The sequence below is a fragment of the Schistocerca serialis genome, chromosome 7 (genome assembly GCF_023864345.2).
Source record: "Schistocerca serialis cubense isolate TAMUIC-IGC-003099 chromosome 7, iqSchSeri2.2, whole genome shotgun sequence".
In the NCBI taxonomy this organism is placed as follows: Eukaryota; Metazoa; Arthropoda; class Insecta; order Orthoptera; family Acrididae; genus Schistocerca; species Schistocerca serialis.
The window spans coordinates 599,298,344-599,319,012 of record NC_064644.1 but is presented as its reverse complement, the minus strand read 5'-3'; the positions used below and the strand labels follow the sequence as shown (position 1 = coordinate 599,319,012).

At 37.1% G+C, this 20,669-nt stretch overlaps 1 protein-coding gene across 3 annotated transcripts in view; it reads left to right on the top strand.

Moving 5' to 3' along the window:
* The window catches only part of LOC126412343 (GRAM domain-containing protein 2A-like), a 669,092-nt gene extending 659,370 nt beyond the window's left edge, over window positions 1-9,722 (top strand). For all 3 annotated transcript variants that reach the window (XM_050081893.1, XM_050081895.1, XM_050081894.1), the window contains 2 exons: window positions 7,203-7,308; window positions 9,114-9,722. In XM_050081893.1, the coding sequence (XP_049937850.1) occupies window positions 7,203-7,308; window positions 9,114-9,263 (256 nt within the window). In that variant the 3' untranslated portion in view covers window positions 9,264-9,722. The remainder of the gene's footprint in view (window positions 1-7,202; window positions 7,309-9,113) is intronic.
* The last annotated feature ends 10,947 nt before the right edge of the window (window positions 9,723-20,669 follow it).

Below are 20,669 nucleotides of genomic sequence, written 5' to 3'. Positions count from 1 at the left end.
GCTGATTTTGAAGCATTCCTTTGTGTTTAGTTGATGCGTTGAGGAAGTACATGATCTACTTTAGTGCTGAAACGCAGAGAATTGAAGACATACTATAGAACTGATCGAGTGACATAAAAGTAGAGATAAGCAACTGACCTGTAATTATAAATCCATCTCTAGTCTTCATTTGTTCTCAAATTTTGAAATGTTTGCTTATAACAGAACAAATTCTGAGAATGGAGCTCTGTTTGGCTTCCATAAACACTTTTCTATGAGGAAAGTAGCATATAATTTCACAAACTTTGTTCTGGTGGAGCTAGAAAAAGAAAAAAAACTATCTTGTTGGTATTTTCTTGCCAAGGCGTCCAGTTGTGTTGACCAGCAGATTCTACTAGACAGATTAAACCATTAAGATGTTAAAGGTATTTACCTTGTATGAGTAGAGTCTTATTCGTAAGAGTAGAAAACAGAGGGTTGCATTAGTGAATGATTCAACAGTAATTATGTTAATTTAAGACTGGAGAAACATTCAATTTGTTTCCTGCAAGGCTCAGTGCTCGATTTATTCCTGTTCTTGATCTGGGTAAATGATTTGCTCTGGACATTACAGGATTCTTCAAAAACTGTTTTATTTGCTTATGGCACAAGTGTATTGATCAAGGGCCCAGACATATAGTATCATACACAGCCATGAGAATAATGCAACAGGTTTACATCTGATTTACAGTCGGTAGCTTCTCTTTTAATCTTCAAGGACTCAGATTATCCAGCCCCAACTAAAAATGGCTTGGAGGTAGCAGAAGTAAAGAACAGTGTCCGTGTGTGGAGTTCTAGGGATCCAGTTGGATAATAAACTGAGGTGGTACCATTATGTGGATTTGTGGAAAATATCAGTTCCACTTGGTAATCAATCTCATTTTGTTGCATCTAGATTAGGTTGCTGGCTATAATGAATGCTGTTCTATTGTAATGTAGCTAAGATGAAAAAGGAATTAATTCTGCAGGAACATCCACTACATTTTGCATCTACATACATATCCCTATGACTATTCGACAGTTAACTGTGTGGTAGAGGGTTCATAGAATCACATTGAATATTTCTCTACCCTTCCACTCTTGAATAGCATGAGGGGAAAAATGAGTGTCTAAATCTTCGCATGCAAGCTCTGATTGCTCTACTTCATACTGATTGTCGTTTCTTTCTAGCTGAGAATCAAGTAAATATTTTGGCATTTGGAGGAGAAAGTTGGTGATTGAAATTTCATGAAAAGATCTCACCCCAACAAAAAGCCTTTGTTTTAATTATTGCCACTCTGACTTGCTTATACTATCCTTGACAGTATTTAGCAGTAACAAAGAACAGGCCAAAATTATTTGAACTTCTTCAATATTGTCCGTTCATCCTATATGGTAACGACTCTACATTGCACAGCAGTACTCCAGAAGTGGGACCAGTGTAGTGTAGGCAGTCCCATTAGTAGATTGTTGCATTTTCTAAGTGTTCTGCCAGTAAAATGAATTTTTTGGCTCGCCTTCTTCACAACATTTTCAATGTTGTTGTTCAGATGTTAAATTTTTTGCTGTTGTATCCCCAGGTACGTAGTAGTTGAATCAACAACCTTCAAATTTGTGTGGTTCATCATGTGACCAATGAAAATTTTTTAATACTCGAGTGGCGGACCTCACTTTTTTTATCATGTAGGGTCAGTTGCCACTTTTCACACCATGTAGATATTTTGAGTAAATCATCATGCAATTTGTTTTTAACTTCTAAAGACAATCTAAAAGGATTGCTCAGGTTGTCTCCTACGTCATTTACATAGATCAAGAATAACAGAGGGCCGATAATACTTCCTTGGAAACTCTAGGTATCACTTGCATTTCACTAGACGATATTCCATCAATTACTACAGTTTGTGACCTTTGTGGAAACCAGGAATGAAATCACACAGCTGAGATGATACTCCATAGGCAAACAATTTGGGTAGAAGCGACTTGTGAGGAACTGGGAAATGTGTCAAAAGCATTCTCAAAAATCTATAAGTGTGTACTTAATTCAATATTTCCTGTTGATAGCATTCATTGCTTCCTGTTAATAAAGAATCTGTTGTGTTTCACAAGAATAATATTTTCTGAATCCATGCTTGTTGTGTGTTGATAGTGTTTCCTTGGTAATGTTCCATCATGCTAGAACACATTATGCATTCCAGAATCCAAAAAAAATTGTTATCAGTGAAATGGGTTTATGATTCAACAGATTACTTCTGTTTCCTGTCTTGTGTACTGGTGTGACCTTGTACAGTTTTTCAGCCCTTAGGTTTGGATCTTTGCCCATGTAAGCGGTTGTATATGATTGCTAAAAATAGAGCTTTTTCATGAGAATACTTTGAAAGAAACCTAATTGGCATACCATTTGGTTGGAATACCTGCCTTTCTTACGTAATGTAAGTTGCTTTGCAACACCGAGAGTATCTTCTTCCAGAGTACTGAGGTAGGCAGCTATTCTTGATTCAAATTCTGGAATATTTATGTCACGTTCTTTGGTGAAGGAATTTTGGAAAATCATATTTAGTAATTCAGATTCAGTGGCATACATTGGTAACATTACCACTTCTACAGTGCAGTGAAGGTGTTGATTTTGTCATGCTGTTGGTATACTTTACACACAACCAGGATCTTGTGACGTTCGCCTGCTTTATTTTTTCATTTGGTGTCCTTGGTGTCAACATAGTGCGTTGCTACACTGGCTGAAAAATGGGGTTTGGGAGTTCAACACTGACTACATTAAATGATGTAGCCGACAGGTGCACATTTGTGTTCCACAGTTCTTTACTTTCACTGTTCACAACCCCCCCCCCCCCCCCCCCCCTCCCATATAAATATTTAATATGGCCAGTTAACTATTGTTTAACATTCGATAAGCCTCATTAATAGGTTGCAGGCAAACATCCACATACCGCTATAGTAGTTTACTGTTGAACATTCGCCTGCTTTATTTTTTCATTTGGTGTCCTTGGTGTCAACATAGTGCGTTGCTACAATGGCTGAAAAATGGGGTTTGGGAGTTCAACACTGACTACATTAAATGATGTAGCCGACAGGTGCACATTTGTGTTCCACAGTTTTTTACTTTCACTGTTCACAACCCCTCCCCCCCCCCCCCCCCCCCCCCATATAAATATTTAATATGGCCAGTTAACTATTGTTTAACATTCGATAAGCCTCATTAATAGGTTGCAGGCAAACATCCACATACCGCTATAGTAGTTTACTGTTGAACATCGAGCAGTAAGAGCCTAAGCACAAAGTTCACAGTTCAGGAACATAGTCACTGTTTTAACAAACAGCCTAATTGTGTTACACTTATTTCATAGTTCAGTTGAAGCATTGTTGTGGATCTAACCAACACAAGTTTCTTGTCTAAAACTCAGCCGTGGACTGATTGTCTCGGACCCATATATATGCTCACAATAATAGGCACTGAAACTATACATTGCTTGATGTTTAATTTACAGAAATTACAATTAAAACTTAACTCACTAAATTACCTGATACATCGAAAACATCCTTCTTTTTAACAGTTTCTTCTACTACAATAGTTAGGCTTAATTATTTGTTAAAACGATGAAATTGACAGATATCATTACGCAAACAATACTTTTGAGAAAACTGAAAATTAACTTCGGAATTGAGTGCTGGCTCTGCTAACATGTTTTCGAATAGAGCCAAATAGATCCTTTAAGAACACTATTAGTTGTTCCTCCAAAGGTGTATAATTAATACAGAATTTATGTGTGTTTATAAGTCAACAACAGAATTCAAGTTACGAAACAATTACTGATTTCACCCTATAACAAAAGTATTAACTAGGAATAGTCAAAATAAATTAGAAAATCAATTGCATACGTTAAACTAAGCACAAAATTAGATCTGGTGTTACATTCTTTAAAACTAAAGGCCAACCTTTTTCTTCTATGAAAATGCAGATTACACTCGCATTATGTTAATGACAATCAGTCAAAAATGAAATTTAAGGAGGCAGATGGCAAAACAAGAGGGGAAGTAAAAATATCCCAGCTTGCTTTGTCACAATCTCTCTTGATTTTCTGTCAGATTTCAAGACAGAGTTTCATAGTGAAAACTGTTAAAATCATCTCGCATTGAAATTAACATTACATTTTGAGCATCTGTAAACCATGACCCATCTTGGAGTTTTCATCATCTTTTAAATATGTTTTTTTCATTGCTTCTTAAACAGTGTCTTGACTTGTTTGTGTACAATGGGGAATATGTCCTGTCTCTTACCAATTCTCTTGGTAAAAAAACACATTTCCTGTTAACACTAATTCTCTGAAATTAAGCCATATTTGGTGATGCTTAGTTAGTATGGGAAGAATAGAGACTGTCTGATGGGAAAGCGTCAAGCGAATTTTTCTCTATCTTTTTTTTTTTAATGGCTATATTTTGCATATATTTTTGGTGGATTTGGATCTTGTTGTATTCAATCTTGCTATAATGACATTGTGAACAATAATTCCTGTACAGTATCTGACGTGATGCTTTCTATTTGTTCTGGATTGCTCATCACATCGAGGTCTGGTATGTTGTCAAACCATTTACACTTTTTTGGGGGCTCCTAAACTAATTCCTTTAAATAACTTTCAAAGAGAGCACTTACTACAATTTTGGATGACGTTTTATGAGTACCATTGGCTTTAAATTTGTATTTTCGCCAACACACTGAGGGAGCTTCAGGTACCAGCTACTATAATCATATGAACTGGATACCTATTTGAAATGATTCAAATTTTCTTTGAATCTTTCAGAAATTTTACTATCTTAGTTGGGTGGGTCAGTAAAAGGAACCAATTATTAATTTATTCCAGTTGTTGGGTGTAATTTCTAGCCATATTAATTCACAGTAACTATGTACTTCAGTTTCACTACAGAGTCAACTACTACTGATCCTGTCGCCACCAACAGAATTTAATTTGTCATTTCTGACTGCTGGTAGGTTCTTGGTAAAACGTTGGCTGAAATTATTTCCTGCTTTAGCCAGCTTAAAGTACTTTAAATGATTTCTGCTTTAGTGCTCTTTATGAATGTATGGGACTTTGGTTCTTTGTCAACACAGCTACAATAATTTACAACAATAATACTGATGTTTCCTAGGTCTATCCTCATCCTATATTTGAGCTGCTCCCTTTCAGATTGCACCCTTGTTTGTAATTTTCTGAGACCCTCTAACTTTTCCAGGGTTGTAAATTCTACATAATTCTACTGTTTCTGTTAACATTAAAACCATATATAGAGAAGGTGGTAACGTTGATTAAGTTACATAAATCCTTTGTTTGAAGTATTTGATAAAAACACCAGCAGCTTAGTAGTAGTAGTAGTAGTAGTAGTAGTAGTAGTAGAAGAGGACAAGCGTTGTTTTTTTTCTTGGTTTTGTTTTTTGTTGTTTTTTTTAATTAATTAAGCTTAAGGAGTAAAGGTAACACCTTCCATCAGAGGGCACATGTGGCGGAGGGGAGAACTGACTAAAAAATTTGGTTATTTGATAGGAAGTTTTCAGATCTTTAACACTTTCAAAATAGTGTCCAGCAAATGCAGTAAACTTGTCCTATCATTTTTTCCATTGGTGGAAACAGTTTTAAAACTCATTTGAAGTTATACTGTTTACTGCCTCCAGTAATTTATTTATTTTCAGTTACATATTTTAAATTTCTTTTTCCCATTCTACCTCTTAAAAATGGTTCTCTTTCAGGTTTCTTTTCATTCTTTGGAATAAAAATACGTAGGAGGCCATATTCATTGAGAAGGGTGGGTGAGAAACTGTTGTCATTTGGTTTTTGGCCAAAAATGGCCTGACACACAGTGCTGTGTGCACAGGGGCATTGTCATGGTGAAAAAGCCAAATTCGCATTTGCCACAAAGTGGGTCATTTTTTTCTCACTGGTTCACGTAGTCATTTTAGCATGGAAGGTCCTAATGTTGGTGAACTGTGGTACCCTGCGTAGCAAATTTGTGGTGGCTGATCCCCTTGATAACAAAAAACAAACCAACATTGTCTGTAGATTCTCAGCTGCCTTGCTTTCTTTGGTTTTGGTGATGGAGTCTTTCACTGTCCATTTACTGGATCATATCCATAACACCACAATTCCTTCCCTTTTGCCCCATGATCTGGATGAATTTTTGACTTTTCTTTAAATTCCTGGCACATGCACAAATGATTGGCTCCTTGGTCATCAGAAAACACACACAGAATGAATTTTACTTCAGAATGTTTTATCTTCAGATCTTCAGTCGAACTTCATTGTCATGGACTCCAGGATATTTCAGTAATTTCCAGAAATTCAGCGATTGTTCTATAATCGTAAGACATGATCACAATGTGTATTTTTTTCAATGTTCTCCTCCATTCCGGACCATCCCAGTAGTGATTCATCTTCAATTAACATTTGACCACTTGTGAAATCAAAGACCCACTTGTAAACCCATACCTGGCTCTAAGCTTCCTGCCCATAAGCCATCTGAAGCATTGCAGCAATTTCTGCTGATAATTTTCCTTACAGGAAACAGAATTTGATGTTAGAGTTTTGGTATTTAATGCATGCCATTGAAAGTTCGCAAAACATGTTAAACAACCCTTACATAAACATTCATACTGACCACAGTAATGTTTCCACAGCAATGTTGCTAGGGCATCTGATATAAGATGGTGTCTAGTGAAGGCACCTAGCAGGAATTTCAGAACTAGTGTTCTACCAACTGCCAGAGAAAAGTTTGCATTAATGTTGGGTCCTCCCTCATAAACAAGACTGATATCTTTGCTAGCTGTAAGACAGATCCCTTTCTGGGCTACAGTAAACCCTTTACTCCTTAACTTATAAACGTATTTAGAGTAATTGTAAGGTAATTACTCTAACTGATGGTGCAAGTAGGTTAGCGCTAGTCACAATTTCTTGTTAGCATACTTTAGAGAATTAGTTAGCAGTGCCTCTCGCTTCTGTCTGTTAATACATAACATGCCTTGTTCTGTATCCCTCAAGATACTCCTTTATCATGCATTTGCAGAGCACAATTTGTGAATGAATGATGAAATTAAAAGATTTTGTTGGCACTGGCTCATTGCAATGAAACTGCAGAACTGTAAAACTTTTATTCACTAGTTACGTGATGTTCTCTACCAAAAAGGACTCAATATTTGCTTGTTTCAGTGATGAAGTATACCAAGAAATTTTGAAGTGGCAAAGTCAGCTTCATTCTAAATCAGTTAATGAAGTTCAAGAATTTCTAAGCACTAACTTGGACCAGTTGGCAAAGGTAAAGAACAAATACTGTAAATTTTTCTAGCATTTGTTACCAAAGAGTAAATTAAATTAAATTAATCCTTCGTTTTGCAGGACCTAAATATAGCAAGGAAAATCATTTTATCATACAATCAAACAATGGAAAATCCAGGATGGAATGTAACAGTACCAGAGAAGGAAAGTTGCTACTCACCATATAGTGGAGATGCTGAGTCACAATAGGCACAACAAAGAGATTCACACAATTAATTAAAGCTTTTGGCCATTAAGGCCTTTGTCAGCAGTACACACACACACACACACACACACACACACACACACACACACACACACACACACACACGCGCGCGCGCAAACACAACTTGCACACGTCTACAGTCTCAGAGAGCTGTGGTTTCAGATCTTTGTTGTGCCTATCACGACTCAGCATCTCCGCTATATGGTGAGTAGCAACTTTCCTTCTCTGGTATTGTTACATTCCATCCAGGATTTTCCATGGTTTGTTTTTTGCCTGATGGCTTTTCTTTGATCCTAACCCTGTGCTATTTTCCTTTGTAACTACATTGTTTTGCATCCGCTATACTCAGTGGAGTGTGGTTTCAGCTCTCTGACACTGCAGACGTACGTACACACACACACGCGCGCGCGGAACGCGTTTGTTTGTTTGTTTGTTTGTGTGTGTGAGTGTGTGTGTGTGTGTGTGTGTGTGTGTGTGTGTGTGTGTGTTTACTGCTGACAAAGACCTTAATGGCCGAAAGCTTTAATTGTGTGAATCTTTTTGTTGTGCCTATCGCGACTCAGCAACTTTCCTTCTCTAATTTTGTTATAAAAAGTATTTATAAATTTACTTTTGTTTAAAAAAGGAAATATACCTTATAAGCAATTAAGTCCTCCCAGTTGAAATTCATTTTCAATCTGCATTTATACACAGTAAACCGCTGTAAAGTGCATGTGGCAGACGGCACTTCCTGTCGTATCATGTCGTCCCGTTCTTGTATTAAAGGCAAAAAGTTACTTAAATGCCTCTGTGTATGCTGTAATTGGTCTAATTTTAATGCATCCCCACAGAAACAACCCACAGGAGTTGTTTATTCATAGATTACTCTATTAGCACTGGTACTTCAAAGTTTGTAAATTGTTTTTAGAGGACGGTTGGCATCAGTTCAGGCTTTTGAGCATTTCTTTAACACTCTTCAATGGGCCAAACAAACCTGTTACCAATTGTTGCTCTTCTCTATATAAGATGAATATCCTCTGTTAGTCGTATTTGTTATGGCTCACATAGTTGAGCAGTAGTCTAAGATGGACCAGAGGAGTGTTTTGCGAGCAGTCTCATTGGTAGGCGAAGTGCATTTTACTGTATCCTCCAAATACATCAGTCTGCCACCCACTTTACATATGCCTTACTGAACTCATGTGGTCATTCAATTTTATATGGGTTAATAGATTCCAGTTGTGACTCGTTAATATTGTACTTCTAGGATACTTTATGTCTCTGTTTTGTGAACTGAATAATTTTGCATGTCTGAACATTCAAAGGACATTGATAATATTTGTACCACTTCACAATTTTATCAAGATGTGACTGACTATTTATGGAACATAACGTGACCAGCAAGTTCTCAGTAAACTTCCCTGGGGACACCCTAAGTTAGTTTTAGATCTTTCACTGACTTATCATCCATAAAAATATGCTTCTTCTTCACTACCAAGAAATCCTCATTCCAGTCCCTAATGTCATTTGATTTTGTTTAGACGCTGTTATCATATTCTTGGAGGCAGGTTTTATGTGAAATATGTATTTTGGTTCACTTACAGGTGCGTCAGTCACTGGAAGCTTTATCTTTACTAATAGTATCAGAGGGAGAACAATTACAGCAGTCGCAACAGCAGTCTCAAGAGCCAATGCATTCAGAGCCTGCTGGTAAGCAGCAGACTCCCACTCTTCCCCACGACAAGCATAGTTAGCAGAGGCTGTACCCCAACCATTCTGAGGCCACAGCATTGTCTGGGGTCTGATGATGGTGGTCGACATGATCTGCATGTTACTGTCTACTTGCCATGCTGTCTTGGTGTGTGTTTGTTCCTGATCTCAAGTTTGGGACATAACAAAATTAGTGCAAGTGCAAGTATATTAAATGTATAAGACTAGCCATTGTGTTTCATCCCACATTGCACTTATAGGATTGCAATATTCTGCCAATACATGAAGTCCTATTTGTGTTATTTACTGGTATCTGACGTTTTCTCATTAAGCTGTTCAGAAAAAGCTGGAAACACCTCAAGAGAACATGATAACAAACATTGTCTGTGATACAGGGATAAGTGAAAGATGTCGGAAAGTAGTTATGTTATTCGCTTACATGCGACTTCAACTACATATATCCTGGAACTTCTGTAACACAAAATAAAGTTCCTCTACAGTTACTTGTTTCAACTATTCAATATTGTGAAATTAAACTGTGTTTGTACTAGAAAGTTATGGATCTGTATGCAGGAAAAACAACTATAGATCTAATTTTGTGATGACCGCAAAATATTTATTTTAATTTTCTAAATTGTAGGCCTGAGATGCAGAGTATGTGTGGAAGAAGTTATGGGTACCACTTGTTAAAGCATTATTAGTACTTTTAACACACTAGTGCTACAGATATTTTCAATCATGGATTTCACTTAATTAGAACTGAGAATAGGAAAGGAAAAATTATAAACAGATCATGTAATTTTTTTATCTGTTTGAATATTGTGTGTATGCAGTTATACAAGAAAAAATTAATCATGATTGCCTTGTCTGAATTTGCACTTTCAAATTAAAGCAAACGTTTAAATTTACGGCTACTAAGTTGGCCTTCCAAATTTTATCTCACTGTCTATTGCATTCTTAGATGAAATATGTTTGATCATAATTACAAGATGGCACAAATGTATCAAAAGTGATATAGTGACTAACACCACCTTAAGTTTTACACATTAGTTTTTTTTCTGAAAACAGTATTTTAAAAATCTACAAAATAATCTTTGTGCTGTGTGCAACAAAAAGTAACATAAGTCAACATCAGTTGCAGCCTCATACAATTAAAATTTTTAAATGCAGTTCTCTTTATGTGAGAATACTTGTCTGTAGCGATTTTAAATTGGCTGCTGAAATTTGTATTTCTGCCACAGTATAATGCTATAGAAAGTATGTTTGGAGAAGTGAGAAATTAGCCTGAAATTTAAGCATGTTAAAAGTTCTAGAAACAGGTCAGTTGTTGAATGACTGCATGTTAGAAGCCGTATTAAATCTTGAAAGTTTCTTTTGTGCACTGAGATGTAGTTCATCATATGCAGCAATTCATGAGGTACTACTTGTCGTATACAAGTTTGTCTAGTAGTTTCCAATTATCCACATACAGGATATTTGTATCTTTGAGTTTCTAGATGAAAAACTTACTGTCCATTCATGGAGATACAGCTTAAGCCAGCATTCCATTCAGAATAGTATTATTTGTCTCAGAGGAAAAAGCAAAGTTAATTTGTTCATATTAAGTAAGTGCAGCTGGATACAAAATTTTGACTGAAATCACACTAGTGTGAAAACAACATAAACATCAGGCTCTTGAATTTGCCAATAATTGTATCCACACTAACTGTAACCTGTACCTAAAGATAACTTGAAAAATCTTACACAAGTACCAACACCTATTTATTCAGTGGAACATGAAATTTTGCACATTTGAGAAACTGCTATAAGCAATAGGAAATGTTCCTGTAACATGTGGAAAGACTAAAATGATAAGTCGTACTTACTGACTTCAGTACTATCAATCAAACATATTGTTATTCAAACTGTTGTTTGTAGTTCTCTTTGGAGGACACATTTGCCAAACAGAATATGAAAATGTGACTCTAAAAAGGTCTCATCAGTAAGATGAACTGAGTGAAATAATTTAATTTTATTGTTTGTATCATTGACTGTAGACACAGTGGATGTTTTTGTGTGTCTGTCTTATTTATTTATTTACTGTAAATAAATGTTAAACACTTGTGAATAAGAAAAAGTGGCACTGGTGCAAATATTTTTTGTTATGATTTTATGAATTTGAAATGTGTTGGGAAGGTTGATTGTGTATTGTGGCATAAATTTGTGCAAGATATGTCCCTTTATGTCATGACTATATATTCCTCATGTTTTCAAACAAATTTTATCTGTCATCAGCTATATATTTTCTGTGGTAAACTGGGGAAAGATTGTATTGTTTAATGTTTTGGACAGGAATTGAACTGTATGCCTTATGCTGTATTGCTCTACATAAGCAAATCTTTCCCCAGGTCCAGCAAAATTTAAAATATCCATAAAGAAATTAAATCAGGTTAGTACTTTGTATTCTGAGTACTCAGTCAAATGTTAATGTTTTTCTTCAGTGAATGTAAATCTCTAACAGGAAGTCATAATTACTTCTGTTATTGCTATCTTCATAATGATTCATAAGTAAGGAACTGCTCCATCCCATACATTTCTAATATAGGACAGTATTGTGTGATTTTGTGTGTGTGTGTGTGTGTGTGTGTGTGTGTGTGTGAGTGAGTGAGTGAGTGAGTGAGTGAGTGAGAGAGAGAGAGCAGTTTATATTGAAAATTCGTAATCAAGAGTAATAAACTGTATATACCAATGAATGCATGGTGCTGGAATTATAATAGACAAAATTCTTACAAGTGTCTGTGATAATCACAATTCATCCTGAGAATCATCTCAGGTATTGTGGAATTGTATAGTTATATTTGGATGGTATATAGAGAAAGGTGTGACTTCAGGTTTTTTCTGTGTAAAACGGTGCTTAGTTATTTAATATGGTTGTTTCAATTTTCACCTTCAAGTATAGGGAAATATAGATTCAGTATGATAAAAGTACAATCAATACAAAAAAAATTATATTTACTGAGTGAATTTTCCTGCAGTTCCCTTTCATAAGCTGATAAAGTGTGATAGTTATATTTTACAGTCAAATATTGTAAAATTAGATGCTGTGTGGTGGTGTTTACACCATTAAGAGAAAGAGACTTTAAATGTTTGTAAAGACCTGTAGGATGAAGATTTGTGCACCAAAAAGGCAAATAAAAAAGAAACAAACCAAATGTCACTAATGAAAGTGAATTTCTTAATATAATCTTCACATTTCAAGCACTGCAAGAAAGCTATAATTAGTGACTGTGCCCTGTGACGCTCAGTTTTTGCACGCAGTATATAAGGATATTTTAAATTTCATGGAATATTATATACTGAAATGAGGCATTCTGGATGTAATTTAAACAGTGCAATATGCACAGCAGACCTGTAAAGCACTCTAATTATTTATATTAATGTAATGCTAACTATCCATTACTACTTTTCCTGTCATATACATAAGATTTTATATGGAAGAGCATTAGACAAATCTCTGCTAAACAATATATTTCCCGTGGAAGTGATTGCTACTTAAGAGCATTTTTGTACAGTATTAGATTGCTATTTTACACTGTAGCATACCAAATGACAAGTATAATTTAATAAAGTACATATACGTCTTACAAAAATGAGGAAATTGTTTAAATTTTTTGCACAGCCTAACACTATTTCTACTGTTGAATATGATCTCAAACCTGATATCCACATGCTCCGACTTAAGTGTTAAAGATATATATTAAAGAAATACAGATCTTGGTAAATGTTTCGTGTGTATGCTGTCGTATTTACTCTGTAATTGTGTAGTTCAAGAGTCCGCAGCTTGTGGTCGTGCGGTAGCGTTCTCGCTTCCCGCGCCCGGGTTCCCGGGTTCGATTCTCGGCGGGGTCAGGGATTTTCTCTGCCTTGTGATGACTGGGTGTTGTGTGATGTCCTTAGGTTAGTTAGGTTTAAGTAGTTCTGAGTTCCAGGGGACTGATAACCATAGATGTTAAGTCCCATAGTGCTCAGAGCCATTTGAACCATTTGTAGTACAAGAGAAACAACTTTAAATGAACATGCTGTCATTATGGTTAAGGTGCCACTCATACTGGGAAAAAGGAGTGTTTTTGTAAACAGTTCCATTTTGTATAAGGCCTTTCAACTAAAAGTGGAGCTGGAGATTTCAATAATTTTTCAATAGTTTCAGTATTTTATGTTTTTAGCATTAAGATCATTTCAGTGTTTTAAGCCTCATTAGAGGATCAATACTTAACATATTTGCAAATTGCTGATTCATAAAATTTCTCTTCGAGAAAAGAATCACCAACCAATTCTCCAACATTTTTCGTTTTCATTGAAATTGAGAGTTTTTTTGAAAGCATTACAATTATTAGTCTTTCCTCTCTGGGTCCCGGAAAGACAACTACGTTTCCTCTTGATGTATACAAGACAGCCTAGGTTATGGTGTTCTTTTTAAGGAATGTGCATTTACTGTTTTGGTAATGAGGAAATAGCAGTACTTTCCAGCCCATCTCTTCTGTAAATAGCAAATTAAATCAGCCCATGTGCTATTTTTGTTAAATTGTATTCTTGAAATGTGCACCACAGGAATATCCCTATTCTTGTGTGATACAATACTGGAAAATCCTTATCTTATCTTTAGTATTTGCTTGATAATTTGATCCATAGTTACTACACCTTTGAGGGGAAAACAAATCTAAGACATGGTGTAGTGTATCAGTTTGGAATGAAATGCTTGATTCAGTGGACATTTAATATTATTTTGCTTTTAATTTTATTTTATTTGAGCAGTACATCGGATGCAGTAATAAGAGACTTTTTCTCGTTGATCAGTACAACTAATACTTTCCTTAGATAATTATGTAGAAATCTTTCCTATGTATCGTACCATACACAAAAATGGATTTGTTTTGTGCGTGCGTTCGTGTGTGCGTTCTACATGTCATCTTCATCTTCTCTTCAGGAATTAGGCAGGAATTGCCTGTTACGCTACCCATCTCTGTCAGGGTCTTCCTCTCTCTCTCTCCTCCCATGGCACTTATAATTTCTTGTATTTAAGGGAAGTCTCTCACTCTTCGTCGTTTGTAGATGTATGTTCCATTTTCTTCTGTAGTCTTGAATATTATCTTTGAGGCTAAAGGTTTGCAGTTCTTCTCTAATATCTTGATTTCTTGAGCCTGTCTTCTCTTGTGCAAACTTTAATGCCTCTGAGGAATTTCAATTCTTGTGCCTGAATCCTATTTTCTTGCTTCTTGGTAATCACCCAAGTCTCACTTCCATAGAGCAGTGTGGGAACTGCAAAAGTTATGTAAAATTTAATTTGAGTGTCTTTCCTGGTTTTCTTTTTAGGTTTCTTTTAATTGTTCCACATACTCAGCTGAATTTACTAAGCTTAATTTCAATATCTCTGCTGTAGCCATTTGTCATTTCACATCCGAGGTAATTGAAATAGTTTACTTGGTCGAAGATATTCTGATCTATCACTATTTTGCTTCTGATTGGTTCTTTCTCCATAAAGGCCATTATCATAGTATTTTCTTTTGAAATTTCCATGTTATATTTTGCACTTATTTGTTTTAGCAAGTAGATTCCTTTCTGAAGGTCATCTTCCTTATCTGCTAGGATCACTGCATCATCAGTATATAGTAAATTATTTCAAAGAATGTTCCTGTTTAGGTAGATGTCTAAATTCTGTTTTCCATATATGTATTATTTCGTTAATGTAGATGCTGAAAAAAAGTTAGAGAGATGCAGCAGCCTTGTCATACCCCTTTGTTAGTGGGTATCTCATTAGCTGTTTTACCATGGAGATCTAGAGTGATATTCATGTCTTGATATAAACTTTTTATCGCATTTACTAGATGCTTTGGATATCCGCAGTTCGTCATTATTTCAAAAAGTTTCTGTCTATTGACATTGTCAAAAGCTTTTTTAAAGACAACAAAAGCAATGTGTTTTTCTTTATTATACTCTCTCTGTTTTTCTATTATTTGCTGTAGAATAAAAACTGCATCTCTTATGGAGCATCCTTTCCTAAAACCCATTTGTTCCTCATGCAGTACTGCTTCTGCTATGTTTTTAAGTCTTGTATTTAAAATCTTGGCATACACCTTGTATGCTGCGTCCATTAAACTTATTCCTCTGTAATTACTGCATAGGGTTTTATCTCCCTTTTTAAAAATTGATAACACTCTAGCTGTCTTTGGGAATACTCTTCTTCTTCCAATATTCGTTGAAGAGATGTAGCAGTCATTGGTGTAGCACCATTCCTTCATATTTTAATAATTCAGCATTAATGCTGTCTTTTCTTGTTGCTTTTCTGTTCTTAAGTGGTGTTAGTGGAGATGTTAATTTTCAGACTCTATTCCAACCAATCCTTTCTCATCTAGCTGTTCAATTTCAGTTTCTTGTGCTATAAGATCATACCACAATTTGCTGTAATGGTTTATCCACTATTCTTCTTCGATACTATTTATTTGTATCTTCTACAAGTCTCCCTCTAAATCACTAGATCGATTTCAACTAAATTTGGTACACCTACTACATATTATTTAGGAACAAGTACTGTTGGAGTAAAAACCCTAGGTTCCATAGGGGTGGGTGGCACAGAAGGGCTGGTAACCTCTGACATCTAGGCTGACATGCATGACAGATCGCGGATGGGCACAACTGAGCAGGGAGATTGAGGTGGAGAAAGATGACGTGCTACAGACGCGAAATTTAACCGACAGGAAGAGGATGCTGTGATATGCAAATGATTAGCTTTTCAGAGCATTCACACAAGGTTGGCGCCGGTGGCGACACCTACAACGTGCTGACATAAGGAAATTTTCCAACCGATTTCTCATACACAAACAGCAGTTCACTGGTGTTGCCTGGTGAAACGTCGTTGTGTTGTTGTGATGCCTCATGTAAGGAGGAGAAATGCATACCATCACATTTCCGACTTTGATAAAGGTCGGATTGTAGCCTATCGCGATTGCGGTTTATCGTATCCCGACATTGCTGCTCACGTTGGTCGAGATCTAACGACTGTTAGCAGAATATGGAATTGGTGGGTTCAGGAGGGTAATACGGAATGCCGTGCTGGATCCCAACGGCTTCGTATCACTAGCAGTCGAGATGACAGGCATCTTATCTGCATGTCTGTAACGGATCGCGCTGGCACGTCTCTATCCCTGAGTCAATAGATGGGGACGTTTGCACGACAACAACCATCTGCACGAACAGTTCAACGACGTTTGCAGCAGCATGGACCATAAGCTCGGAGACCATGGCTGTGGGTACCCTTGACGCTGCATCACAGACAGGAGCACCTGCGATGGTGTACTCAACAATGAACCTGGGTGCACGAATGGCAAAAGTCTTTTTTTTTTTTTTTTTTTTTTTTTGGATAAATCCAGGTTCTGTTTACAGCATAATCATGGTCACATCCATGTTTGGCGACATCGCGGTGAACGCACATTGGAAGGGTGTATTCGTGATCGCCATACTGGCGTATCACCCGGCGTGATGGTATGGGGCGCCATTGGTTACATGTCTGTCACCTCTTGTTCACATTGACGGCACTTTGAACAGTGGATGTTACATTTCAGATGTGTTACGACCCGTGGCTCTACCCTTCATTTGATCCCTGCGAAACCCTACATTTCAGCAGGATAATGCACAACTGCATGTTGTAGGTCCTGTACGGGCCTTTCTGGATACAGAAAATGTTCAACTGCTGCCCTGGCTAGCACATTCTCCAGATCTCTCACCAACTGAAAACGTCTGGTCAACAGGGGCCGAGCAACTGGCTCGTCACAATACGTCAGTCACTACTCTTGATGAACTGTGGTATCTTGGTGAAGCTGCATGGGCAGCTATACCTGTACACACCATCCGAGCTCTGTTTGACTCAATGCCCAGGCATATCAAGGTCGTTATTACAGCCAGAGGTGGTTGTTCTGGGTACTGATTTCTCAGGATCTATGCACCCAAATTGCGTGAAAATGTAATCACATGTCAGTTCTAGTATAACATATTTGTCCAATGAATACCCGTTTATCATCTGCATTTCTTCTTGGTGTAGCAATTTTAATGGCCAGTAGTGTAGTATATTCCATATATTGTCCACAATCATCAAATTCCTAAGCAGAATATCTATCTCAAAACCAGTACATACAAGATTTTACATCAGAATGACCATTGAATAAAGAGGTCATTTGTTTCAGTAAAATTACTTCTATTGTGCTTGTTACATGCATGTACTCTGGGGACATCACATTACTACAATGTGGGTCAGCGATTTGAAGACCTCGTACGTAGCACCTGTGCAGCTACTTCATCGCTTGAAATAACTGCTATTGTCATCCGATCTTGAAGATGGCTGTTGCCCTTTGGCATGGTTCTCCACATGAAAATAAATCAATAAATTCACACAGTAATTATGGTCTCCTATATCATAACTTGTTTTATAGCTTTTTGTTCATGAGAATCATTTGTTAATAACGATAGGTAGGGATGAACATCACTCTTCTTCTCAGTGATGTGTAACACCACAATGGTCCTAGGGAATCGTGTTGAACCGTAGGATGCATTTTTTTTAGGAGTCCCTCTAGCAATCTTCCCTAGCCATAGAGAATCGTAAATCTTGCACCTAGTTCAGTTTCAATAGTTATGTTTCTGTGATCTACCTCCAGGGCCAAACCATTCTTCTCATTTCTCCACAGCCTGTACATTATCTCTCACCCATTTCATCTGCTTGTCTGCATGCTAACTGAGGGGAGGATACGGTTCCAATCCACATTCAACCATCCTGATTTAGATTTTAATTTGTCTAAATCACTCCAGGCAAATACAGGGACCATACCTTCAAAAGGGCACAGCCGATTTCCTTCCCCATACTTGAAACAATCAAAATTTGTGGTGCGGATCTAATGATCTCGGTGGTGATGTTAAACCCTAATTTTCCTTCTCCAGGTTAATAAACACCTGCACCCACATATAAGCCACACAGCACCAAGAGTGCCTCCATTTAGATAGCTGTCATCCCTCTCACTCCCCAAGTCTTGGTTGTAAAGTCTTGCCAGTCATAGACAGCCTGCAGTGATGATACACTCCTTACTCAGTATTTTGAAGACCTCTACAGGCACTATCACCTAAATCGGGGCCATCAGCAGACACTTTTGTCATTATCATTCTGGACTGGAATTTCTCAACCACCATTGCCCATCAGTTCTTTATTTACTTTCTTTGTGCCCCAAAGTGTGTAGTACCATTCCCAAAACTCCGCTACTTCCAAATTTTTATTGTGCTGCCTACTCAACTTGTACTCCAGTCTCCCCATTATTTCAAAGTCTGTCACACATGAGCCATACCTATGTGAAAGGCACAGGTAAAAGGATTATTCCATGTACCTATCCACGACATTGTATTACAGTCTCGCCATAGGTATGTCCTACCACACCAGTCAGTGCTACCAGTGAAAGCAGCCATATCATATGTCAAGCCTGCTACAACTACTGAAATTTATTATTATTATCATTATCATCATCATCATCATCATTATTATTATTATTATTATTATTATTATTATTATTATATCATCATCATCATCATCATTTGTGGCCACCAAATATTGTCTGCTTGGGTGTAAGACCACAACCCAATTGGGGAGAAGGGCAAAGTTGATCATATAGTGGCATAGCATGTCACTGAGCACAAGATGGTAGACTTCAACATGTGGGAAATGGCATCTCTAATGACACAATCAACTCTCATCAGCTTCTCTGAATTGCATATTTATAAACTGTGTTCACCACACACATTTCAGCTCTCTGTTTTCAGTAGTCCCACAATGCATATGCTTACTGCCTTGTCCCCGCCCTTCTTCCCTCATATTCATATCGGTTTCTTTCACATTACTGCTTCAGTCTGGTTCTCTCACATCAGTGAATTTGTGGGTCCGCACTGTTCCCCATCTATTCCATCCTGTAACCTCCCCAACCATCACCACCATGTCTGCCACCTCTTGTAATGTTAACACTTATGTAGGCAACTAGTTTCAGTTGCTTGAGGCTGCAGACGTGTGTGTGTGTGTGTGTGTGTGTGTGTGTGTGTGTGTGTGTGTGTGTGGAGGGGGGGGGGGGGGGGTTGACAAAGGCCATTGGCCAAAAGCTTTAAGTGTGTAAATCTGTGTTGTGCCTATCTGTGACTCACCATCTCTGCTATATGGCGAGTAGCAACCTTCCTGCTCATAATAGTAATAAATTTCCATCCTGGATTTTCCATTATTTGAACTTAAGAACAGTGTATTTGTGGTGGGGCAGTCATCAGCCAATGGAAAAGTAGACAGTAGTTGAAAACTATGCAAAGCAAGTGGAGACTGGGGCTTTTCAAATGAAGAGCTCAGGTGAATGATTCTGGACACTTGGATATTTGTTGTTGACAGAGACAGACCTGACTATGATAACAAGTGGTATTCGATCATGTAGGTGATTGATTCAGGGCAGTGAACTGCCCCTACCATACTTAAACTCCTGAAGGTATTTTATATATTCAGAGGTCTGTAAGTGATCCAGAGTAGGATAGACAGAATGAGAGTTTCTACTTGTCATCTCAGGTGTGTTAATTTGCAAATCATCTTGTTGAGATATGAAGTGTTTTGAGCTGGTGAATATTTAGAGTATTGCGATTACGAAATGGACTTAGTTTTTGCTTATATTTGATGACACTATTGTTTGGGGGTTTTGCTACCATTCTCGTAATGCTCCCAACATAACTTTATTGCATTTGGTAAGGGTATTTTGTGTCTGTATTTTAACTGAATATTGTAGAACCACTTCCCGTTTATTTGAAATGTCCTTTCTTGAATAAACATAATTAAATTTTATTATCTGCATCAGTTACAGATGTTAGAATAGAACTCTTGTTATTAAAATATTCATTTAACTTTTGTGTGTGTTTTATTAACTCACAATTCTAGCCAATGCATAGACTATTTGATCACAGCTGCAGGTTATTACTTGCAGCGAATTAGCTGCAGGGCACGAAAGCAGATGTGCATGGCTCGACCCTATGACTACATTGAGCAGTTCTTTTTAACAAATCTGTGCACAGCCTAAGTACCTAAAGTATGAACAAGCACAGATAAAGATGCAACTGGTTTGCTCTTATGGGATGCTGTTTAGAAGGGTTTTCTTGTCCTGAATATGAATCTAATCCCTTCAGAATTAAAATTGTAATTCTAATGTGTTACAATATTCTGTGGTCTGGATCCCAAATCTATTGCATGATAGGCAGTTTGCAGGGGGCTCCGAGCATAAGATTTTGCAGTAGTTGCCTGTGTGAGAACTGGTAGCAAAAGTTAGGTATGGGGAAGCTAGGCATGGAACTTATAGAAAAACAGAAGAGTGCTACACAGAGGTGTACGAAGTTAAAAGTCTGCTGTGGCCAGCACTGATGGAGAC